Source organism: Alosa alosa, chromosome 1 (assembly GCF_017589495.1).
Source record: "Alosa alosa isolate M-15738 ecotype Scorff River chromosome 1, AALO_Geno_1.1, whole genome shotgun sequence".
NCBI classification, from domain to species: Eukaryota; Metazoa; Chordata; class Actinopteri; order Clupeiformes; family Clupeidae; genus Alosa; species Alosa alosa.
In genome coordinates this window covers 46,695,243-46,705,448 of record NC_063189.1, presented here as the reverse complement: position 1 = coordinate 46,705,448, position 10,206 = coordinate 46,695,243, and the positions used below count along the sequence as shown (strand labels likewise).

Sequence of the window (10,206 nt, the reverse complement as noted above, 5' to 3'; positions counted from 1 at the left end):
TGTGCTTAATTATGTGGAGCTGCCAAGTTGCAGTGGCAAAGTCATTAGAGTCCTGGGAAAAGCAAGCACCCATAGCTGTGTACTGCAGCATTCTTTGCAGGAAATAAATAGTATGACAACGTTCATAACTGCTGCCTGCTGCTCCTCTATTTGAAAGCGGGACAAAAAAGGGGGTGGCACATTTGTGGTGGTGGATATTTTAGAAATATCTCAAATAAAAAACACAGTAGTGCTAAGGCAGGTCCTGCTGTCTGGTAAAGTCTGGCATTGCATTGCATTGTCCTCATTCTGTCTGCGTAATGCCTTCTATCCTGTGCAGATACTGGAGATATAATGAGGAATTGAGGACCATGGATCCTGGCTACCCCAAACCCATTACTGTTTGGAAGGGTATCCCAGAATCCCCACAGGGCGCCTTTGTGGACAAAGCAAATGGTAGGACCATGATAATGTGACACAATCTAGATTAGTTTATACAGCAAGTACAGCAATTTAGGAACTTAAGCATATCAAATATAGCTTCATATGATTTCTCAGTATTTTGATGTCAGCATCTCTCATTCTGACTCTACTGTATCTGCAGGATTTACGTATTTCTATAAGGGGAAGGAGTATTGGAAGTTCAACAACGAGAGGCTACGAGTAGAGCCGGGCTATCCACGCTCCATCCTGCGCGACTTCATGGGCTGCGACCACATCCCCATCGACCCAGACACGGACTGGGCGCCGCCGCAGCAGGAGGAGCACCAGTACGACCCCGAGGACATGGACGTCATCATCAAGCTAGAGAGCGCGGCCGGCGGCACTGAGAAAGCGGTGGCCATCGCCATCCCCTGCATCCTGGCGCTGTGTATGATGGTCCTCCTCTACACCGTGTTCCGTTTCAAGAGGAAGGACACCCAGCGCCACATACTGTACTGCAAGCGCTCTATGCAGGAGTGGGTGTGAGAGTGGGACGGCTGCACCACGCGGAGGAGCAGAGTTGTCCATCCAAGTGCCCCCACACACACACACACACACACACACACACACACTCCCCACACACACACACAGTCTCACCCGCCCAATGTCCGTCCCCCAATCCCCCTACCCCAGGTTAAGACCACCTAGCTGCTCTTGCTGATTGGGTGTTTAGCAGCTGGCAGAGTAGTCTTGCCATGGAATCTTTGGGTTTAGGCTAGGTCAGGTCATTTGGTGTGAAGACCAGGCCGTGCTGGTTGACTGTGGACAGGAATGGGATTCCGTCTTTTGGGATGAAGGTGTTGGCTCTTCCTTCCAAATACGAGGAAAAGACCTGAGTGTGCAAAGCCATGTTGGACCTACGGCTTTCTTCAAAATGAAACGACTACACTGACAATAAAGAGCTGAAGACAGGACTTCTCTCTCTTCTGTACACTGTAGGTACATCATTTTGAGTGTGGGCTTGAGTGTCCCTCTAAAAACTGTGGATGCAGACTGACAACTGAACCAAATATGACCTTACTTTCCAAAGAGGATTGCTTTCGTTTTATGTTTCTCTCATCGATGCTTATTATCGTCTCATTTTATTGTATTTTTTTGTTTATCTTTGCTCTTGCCTGAGGTAGTAACTGAGAGCTGGAGATTGTAGACTGTTGAAGGAGTCTGTCAAAAACAGGTCCAAACTCTACCTGCAATATTTTTTGAATGCCTTAAATTCACAAATTACTTTATTCTGTGTATATCTCTAAGTGTATTTATGTAGATTGACATTTTGTGTCACAGTGTGTATATACAGTATGCAGTGTGTGTGTGTGTGTGTGTGTGTGTGTGTGTGTGTGTGTGTGTGTGTGTGTGTGTGTGTGTGTGTGTGTGTGCGCGTGCGCGCGCATGCTCCACAAGGTGAGCTATTCAGATGGAAGATTTTACTGTATAGGTTACCTCACCTCTGACTTGCTGTTCCTCGGAGCAGTCCAGTGGTTTAGGGTGTTAATTAGCACACTACAAGTGCATAAGGATCAGCCAGGTAATCAGTGATCAGTAGAATCGTAAGCACCAACACCTTTAGCCTTGTTGCCATCTGGAGGAAAGATAAAAGGCTTTCATTCTCTAGTGACTCATGATGTTTATTGTTCAGTCTCTTAATGCAGAAATATGATGGAGAAGTTATTCATCATGGATACAATGCACTTGTATAGTGCTATGATACATATACAAACAGACAAATCCCAGTAATTATGCATGAAGTCAGATTTCAATTGTTTCATGCCTCATAATAATTTCATGACGAGTTGATAATTCATAACTTGCTTTGTCTCGAAAGCAAAGCTGACATAATGGGTGTAGTGAAGAATAGTACAAATGACTGTTATAGAAAATACTGGACAGAAAAAAAACATTCCTCATGGTTTGTGTTTAAATGTGAATAGAAAGAAATATTATATTATAAAAATCAACTTCTCCAGGTAGAACATACTTTTTAACGTGGGAGCAGAATGATATGCACTGGTCAGTTGCCTTCCTTTATAAAAAATCATTTAGCATTTGATATGTTTTAGAAAATCAAACTAACCGATTCATATCAGTTTTTTTTTGTAACTCTGCATTATAAGACTAAATAGAAATAGCAATCCTCTAACATGATCATGTGCGGTGTACTTAGAATCCAGACGTCTCTTGGTCACACACCCAAATGAATGTGTGAATTTCATTTTGTGTGTGATGTTTACTTATGTTTTTTGAACGTGAGGAACCTACTCCATTTTGCCTTGCAACTCAGTGAGTACTGTACATGTATATTTGAACATGTTGTAAATATTTCATGTAGTGTAGACTTGATATGAATAGGTGTGTGGCAGGCTGTCAGTGGAGTATGAGAGAAGTCTTCTGCCATACAGACGACCTATTCAACATCACTGTTGACATGTGGCATTGCAGACATAATCCACAAAACTTGCTGATGCCCTTTATGGATGTTGTCATCATTTGATTCTGATTTTTATTTATTAGACTTAGTGAAGGATGTTTAATGAGCCAAAATAGTTCAATAAATGTCAGATGTTAATATAAAATAGTGTTTTAATGGTCATTGACCATAATGAGTCATTATTCAACGTTTCATATAGCCTACAAAAGCAAACAATGTTGTCGCTTTTAAGCAATTGGAGACCTAACATGCTATTGCTGTCCTCAGAAAATCGCAGGTCGCATTTGAAGTATGATTTGCATGATTCAGAAATGGGCTCATGCTGTCAGGGTTGTTACTGGTAATTTCCATGCCATTAAAGATTGAAATGATGGTGCTATTAATACAGCAGTCAACAGGATGGCATGTGGATTGTCAGCGTAGCAAACAGATGATGTGAAAGCCTGACAGGCACAGGATTGAAGGCAGCCATTACTCTACCAGAGTCGTCTTCCCAAACAAAACATCCATGAATTTCCCACAGTATTTCAAATAAACATGGGTCTAGGGTGTCTCAAGAAGATCCTTGTACACAATATCACAGGGAAGAGGGTAACACAAGGCCTAGGCTACCTTAAAACATTTCACATTACAGTAAATGTGTTATATGTTTGTTATGTATAGGCCTCTTTTGTTTTTGCCATTCTTCATCAGGAAAGTTGCATTTTACTTACTTGTTTAAACCAAGAGTAAATCACAGCCGGCTACTACAGTAGGTTGCTGCTGCATGCTTTCCACCTAAACACCATAAATTCCACAGCCTCAAATAAATTATCGCATTTTTGCTATCTTTTTAATGGGATGGCAAATGGCAACTTTCACAAACAAGCACTCATCAAAGATGACTGATAGCATTTTGTCTTCCACAAATTGGCATTCATGCACCAACTATCAGCCAGGAGCCAATGGATGTGGATAAATGTGAAATATGAGATGTAAGAACAAGGAGTTTTCTGGATCCCATTGTGTCCCATGAAAAAGCAAACACAACATGCCACAGAAATGTAACATCAACAAATCACTGAAGTGTAATGACTTGCTGATCATTTGGTGTCATTGCTGCCCATAATTGGAGGCATGGGAGACTGCTCTGGGGCACGTTTCCCAAAACTAAGTTAGCAACTTTGTTGGTTGCAACGCAATTTGCTAACCTGTTCCCAGGTTAGCAACTATGGTTTTGGGAAACGCACCCCTGTATGGCAGTTCAGTAACTGATACTTATGTAGGCCTTGATATCTTTATTTTTATGATATCATACTTTTTCTACCATGCCACTGCAAACAACTAAAGTGCAAGATGGAAATTACACCATGGAACAGATCTGGCCCTGGTCTGGCATAGATTCGGTGGAACATCAGACCAGCATTCCTAACATCAATCAACAGACTACCAGTGAAGAAGACAAGGAGAGGAGGCATGCAAGCAGAAAGATATCTGTGAGAGCTTGTAATATAGGCAACGTTTGCAAAGAGTTATCTGTTTAACACTCTGTCTGCATCAACCATATTTTAAGAACAATGTTGTTTCACCGTTGTTGAAAAGGACGGACGTCATCAAACCTCATCCCACAATTCAATGCGAAACTACAGACGGAGCACTCACGGTATAGCACGGCACGGTAACCTAGTCTGTGTGTAGCTGCCTGAAGATTCGTGCAGATGAAATAGGCTATGCATGCGGCGATCTTTGTGGCAAGTGTACTTTAATGTACAGTAACAATGTAATGTTAGTTGTAATTAATTCTAACTACTCCGTTTCCACTTCGGCTAACCTTGCCCAACGTAACGTTACCTTAGCATAGCAAGGTTGACTACCGTGACAGGCATGGTACCATGCTAACGTTATTATTACAGTCAGTAAAGTTACAGTTATGCTGTTATCGTTACCTTTTACAAGTTAGCCATGATGTCAGAAACCAAGAAATGTAGAAAACGAGTTTGCACTTTTCTTTTAGGTGTATGACCACTAAGTGAGGTTCAGTCATTTAGCTAGCCTATGGTTGAGTTCGTTCGTGGTTTTGCACGTGGCAGATAAAAATGCATTGAGATCCCTCCAAAAGGCTAACTAGCTTAACCTGACTCGAGCTAGGCGGAACGAAATTCATCTGGCGAGAGTCAGAAATATCAAAATATGATTAATTAATTATATAAAATATGATCCCCCAGGGTGATAAGACTGTAAAATTATATTTTCAAAATGGCACATCAAGCTGTACATTGTTACCTCACAGGTTGCACGTGTCACCATTCAATGTAACTATTGTTATTACACATTTCTACAGTATTTGTCCCGCCTGTGATGTTTACGAAAATGTCTATTTCTTTGTAGCTACTTGCATCACGTTACTGGGGAGTGACCTTACCAGCAACATCTGATCAGCCCTCTTTGATCTCAAATGCGTGTCTGGTAAGCGCTTGCTAGTTACATACGTTGCATATCTGGTCTTTTACACGTTTGACCTGATGGATGACAAAGATGATCATATTCTTGAACTCTCTCCCTGAGCATGTGATGTAAATAAGAATCCTGAGTGCATCCATTCCTTTTAAAAACGACTTGAATTTTGCGCTGTACTGCTTTAGAAGGACATTTGAATAAAGGGGTGGGATTTAAATACTGACCAGATCATATGGGTTTCTATTCCAGATTTTAATATAGTGCAACAAACCAGCATGAAGTTCATGCATCACGTTACTGGGGAGTGGTTTTACTTGCTACATGTCATCGACCCTCTTTGATCTCAAATAAGTGTCTGGTAAGCTTGCTAGCTACATATCTGGTCTTTTTCATGTTTGACCTGATGGATGACAATGATGATCATATTCTTGAACTCTCTCCCTGAGCATGTGATGTAAATAAGAATCCTGAGTGCATCCATTTCTTTTAAAAGTGACTTGAATTTTGCTCTAGTGCTTTAGAAGGACGTTTGAATAAATGGGTGGGATTTAAATACTGACCAGATCATATGGGTTTCTATTCCAGATTTTGATATAGTGCAACAAACATGCAAGTTCATGCATCACGTTACTGGGGAGTGGTTTTACCTGCTACATCTCATCGACCCTCTGATCTCAAATACGTGTCTGGTAAGCTTGCTAGCTACATATCTGGGGCGTCATGTACAAAGACTTGCGTGGATTTCATACTAAAACATTGCGTACGTGCAAACCTGAAAAGTAGCGTACGCACAAAAAAATCCTGATGTATGAAACTGTGCGTACGCAGCATTCCACACAGCTTTTTTTTTTTTTTCTTTTTTTTTTTTTTTTAAGTAAGGCCACTCGAGAGCGCAGACCTCCGCGAAGACAAAACGGCCTATCCCGCAATATTAATAACAATGAAAACTCATTTGTGGATCCATTCACTTGAACCTGCTCCAAAGTTTAATAATTGAAATCATCAAATTAATAAAAAAAAGTTTATCTCCAGCAAGAAATCGACTTTATCATCTAAGGTAGAAGTGTTTATCCGAGGTAGAAGTGTTTAAATGGCAAGAATCTTACGACTTTATCATCTAATTAATAACAAAAAAAAAAAAACAGTAGTGGCAGAGTGTAGCAGTGGCTAGCTATAGGGTCAGAGACCGTGGCAGAATTATTGGTCAGTCTGCAAGTAGGTGACGGGGTTCGCATAACTGGGTTTGATGCATTTGAACCATTACAACACAACTGCATTAATTAAAAAAACATTAAATCAATCGTGTCCAAGTGGGCTACCACGCATCGTGCACTCGAGGTGGAATAAACAAAAGTTGATCTAGGCCACATCGCCACAACATTACGATTTCTGGATCATATCCCTATATTTGCACACAAGTGTGATAACAATAATGAGAATGCTTACTCGAGGAAAGTCAAAGTATCCTATGCAGTCACTAAGGGAAATAGCTTATATTCGCGCTTATTAGTCAGCCTATCTATTCTATCTATATGTGTAGGCTATAGGTTTCACATTCCCCTTTAATTCGTATCCTCTAATAAGACTACAGTTGTCATTACAGATAGGTTGTTGCATAACTTAGTAGAATTTGAGCATGTTGAATGTCCATTTATATAGAAACATAGGCCTTCTTTCGAAGTGTTATAATTTTTAATAACCCACGTTTCACAATATACTGTGCAAATAAAGGCCTAGACTCGCGATCAGTGTTGTTGCGCTGCATTACCTCTAAGTGTCGCCAACTGACGATACACATTGGAAATGTGCGTACACCAGACATGAAGTTTGCATGGAGGACTGCGCATTCTCACGTTCAAGTCAGTCTTCGTACATCCGGAAGTGAGTGTGAGAAGTGGCGTACGCAGCATTTTTGTGCGTACGCAAGCTTTGTACATGAGGCCCCTGGTCTTTTTCATGTTTGACCTGATGGATGACAATGATGATCCTATTCTTGAACTCTCTCCCTGAGCATGTGATGTAAATAAGAATCCTGAGTGCATCCATTCCTTTTAAAAACGACTTGAATTTTGCGCTGTACTGCTTTAGAAGGACATTTGAATAAAGGGGTGGGATTTAAATACTGACCAGATCATATGGGTTTCTATTCCAGATTTTAATATAGTGCAACAAACCAGCATGAAGTTCATGCATCACGTTACTGGGGAGTGGTTTTACTTGCTACATGTCATCGACCCTCTTTGATCTCAAATACGTGTCTGGTAAGCTTGCTAGCTACATATCTGGTCTTTTTCATGTTTGACCTGATGGATGACAATGATGATCCTATTCTTGAACTCTCTCCCTGAGCATGTGATGTAAATAAGAATCCTGAGTGCATCCATTCCTTTTAAAAACGACTTGAATTTTGCGCTGTACTGCTTTAGAAGGACATTTGAATAAAGGGGTGGGATTTAAATACTGACCAGATCATATGGGTTTCTATTCCAGATTTTAATATAGTGCAACAAACCAGCATGAAGTTCATGCATCACGTTACTGGGGAGTGGTTTTACTTGCTACATATCATCGACCCTCTTTGATCTCAAATACGTGTCTGGTAAGCTTGCTAGCTACATATCTGGTCTTTTTCATGTTTGACCTGATGGATGACAATGATGATCCTATTCTTGAACTCTCTCCCTGAGCATGTGATGTAAATAAGAATCCTGAGTGCATCCATTTCTTTTAAAAGTGACTTAAATTTTGCTCTGCAGTGCTTCAGAAGGATTTGTGGAATTGACCAGATCATTTGGGTTTCTATTCCAGATTTTGGTGCAATAAGCCAGCATGGAGTTCAAAACCCGATTTACTCATTTGAAGTAACTGGGTGAAATCTCAGCCCGTTTTGGTGAGTCCAAGACCAGCCAATTTAAATGTATAATGTTCCTCAATTTATATGAACAATTTTCTAATAATGTGGGAGTGTGACTGATGTATTGGCAGTTTTTGGATTCCTATCTTAGGACATTTGAGGAAAACAACATGCCATCATGTCTGTTTTGATTCTCAGCATGATGTCCTTTCTGTCTGTCTGCAGGCACAGTCACCAATGTCCGTGCCAAAGAAGTAGTAGAACATGGCGTGGAAGGACTATGAAAGGTACCGATGTGTCCCAACACTGTGGGTTTAGATGGACAGTTTTTTTTTTTTGTCATTCTGATTAAACTATTCCGATTGAAATATTTGTGCTATCTGTTTACATGGTGTACATTCTATTTTGATCAGGTGCTTACAGACGCTCTAGAATCTTTGATCGGAATAGCCATTGTTCCTTTTCTTTACCTTGAGAAGATAAGGCCCATTCACACCAAAAACGATAATGATGACTATAAATAAATATCGTTCTTGTTAATAGGAATGACGACGTTCACACAAACGATAACGATATGAAGAACGATATCATTGGGTATCACTTTCAGAACGATTTTCAGAACGATAAAAAGCTAATCGCCAATCAGAACCCATCAAATTTTAACCGTCACATTCATTAACACAAGGAGAGACTTTGTTTATCATTGTTCAGTGTGAACGCTTTTATCGTAATGGTCATCTCGATGGTATGGTATGGTATGGTATGGTCATCTCGATGCAGTGTTTCTTATTCATTAACTTATGTAATTTCTGTGGCCCCGTACTCAGTTGTTCCAACTACTACAATGGTGTAACAGGACTGGCTGCGATCCCCTAAATGGATAACAGGTGAGCTTAGACAGTTATCTTTATTTCTTGACATTTCTTTTTGTCAAGAAAAATTATTATGATGATACTCTTTTTGAACTCTCTCTCTGAGCTGCTGATGTTGACAAGAAATCTGACATCATTCTTGTTTTTGTTCTTTTATTTTTTATGACCTTTTTTGACTGCCCTGGAAAGATTTTTGTCTGCTTAATGTGTACTGCTTTTACTTGTTACAGGTCAAAAGATGATTTAAGTATGAAAGGGCTTCTACACTGCAAAGGCATCTGCAAGAAGACTTCAATTATACAGTTGTCAATAAATTGTTGTGCTCTATGATGGTCCTCTTTGTGTTAGTTGATCTGTACAACAGTTGAACATTCTGAATTGATTGGCGTTTGGCTTAAAACATTTAACACACTGTAACTAACTGTAAACGACTTTGAAATCAAGGCACATTTCATGAAATACCAATGCAATATCGAGAGTTCTCTAGAAGATGCATTACATTTTCAAAAAAAATATAATTTATTTACTTCATGAAAGGTATTGTGTTTCTCTATGGCTAATGTAGGATAGTTTTCAGACTTGATTGTTGTCCCTACATCTAGGGAAAAGCCAGCCTTGTGGTAAAGAGCAGCTGGTATCCACTAAGTGGGTTAGCTCTGGCAGATAAAGAATATGAAGGATAAAATGAGAAGTAATTCCACAACGAAGTTTATTAATGCAAGTGTATCATTTTGAACTTTCAATGTTTTGCTTTTCAAACAGCAAAACTAATATGTGGATGAAATATTTGAGAGATAAAGGCCAAAGATTAATACAATTATCAAGAACATGACATTGTAACCTGACCGTGTGCATACATTTGATTAGGCGACAGGAGCATTCACCCAAACAATCCACCAGGTGTCAGTCGTGCAGCATTTCACTCAGCCATATAGACTTCACACAGCCGTCTGGAAATTGGAACGTTTCCAGTGCTGACATCTTCCTACTGCGAGTATGTGCTTTGCAATCATCGTAACAACGGATACATTAAAGGTTAAGGCATAGGCCTACGCATATTAATCTTAAATAAACCACTGTATTTGCTCTAAAATGCAGCAATTCGACATGTTCACATTAAAATCGCTGGTCAAAGTCCACATGAATTGATAGCCTAGACT

General features: G+C 40.0%; 1 protein-coding gene and 1 long non-coding RNA gene across 4 annotated transcripts in view; both read left to right on the top strand.

Annotated features, from left to right (window-relative positions):
* Positions 1-3,029, top strand: part of mmp16b (matrix metallopeptidase 16b (membrane-inserted)) — a gene marked incomplete in the record, with an annotated part of 13,752 nt that extends 10,723 nt beyond the window's left edge. The window contains 2 exon segments of the mRNA XM_048259895.1: positions 320-435; positions 584-3,029. Of these exon segments, the coding sequence (XP_048115852.1) occupies positions 320-435; positions 584-948 (481 nt within the window).
* A 1,305-nt stretch (positions 3,030-4,334) lies between these two features.
* Positions 4,335-9,378, top strand: LOC125305568. 3 transcript variants are annotated; one of them, XR_007195442.1, is made up of 10 exons: positions 4,335-4,359; positions 5,252-5,329; positions 5,570-5,678; positions 5,906-6,009; positions 7,473-7,581; positions 7,811-7,919; positions 8,129-8,210; positions 8,400-8,461; positions 9,002-9,061; positions 9,277-9,378. It is a non-coding gene; the product is annotated as an uncharacterized LOC125305568 (long non-coding RNA). The 3 variants fall into 3 exon arrangements; XR_007195435.1 differs by lacking the exon at positions 4,335-4,359 and adding an exon at positions 4,410-4,526; XR_007195447.1 differs by lacking the exons at positions 4,335-4,359; positions 5,570-5,678 and adding an exon at positions 4,407-4,526.
* The last annotated feature ends 828 nt before the right edge of the window (positions 9,379-10,206 follow it).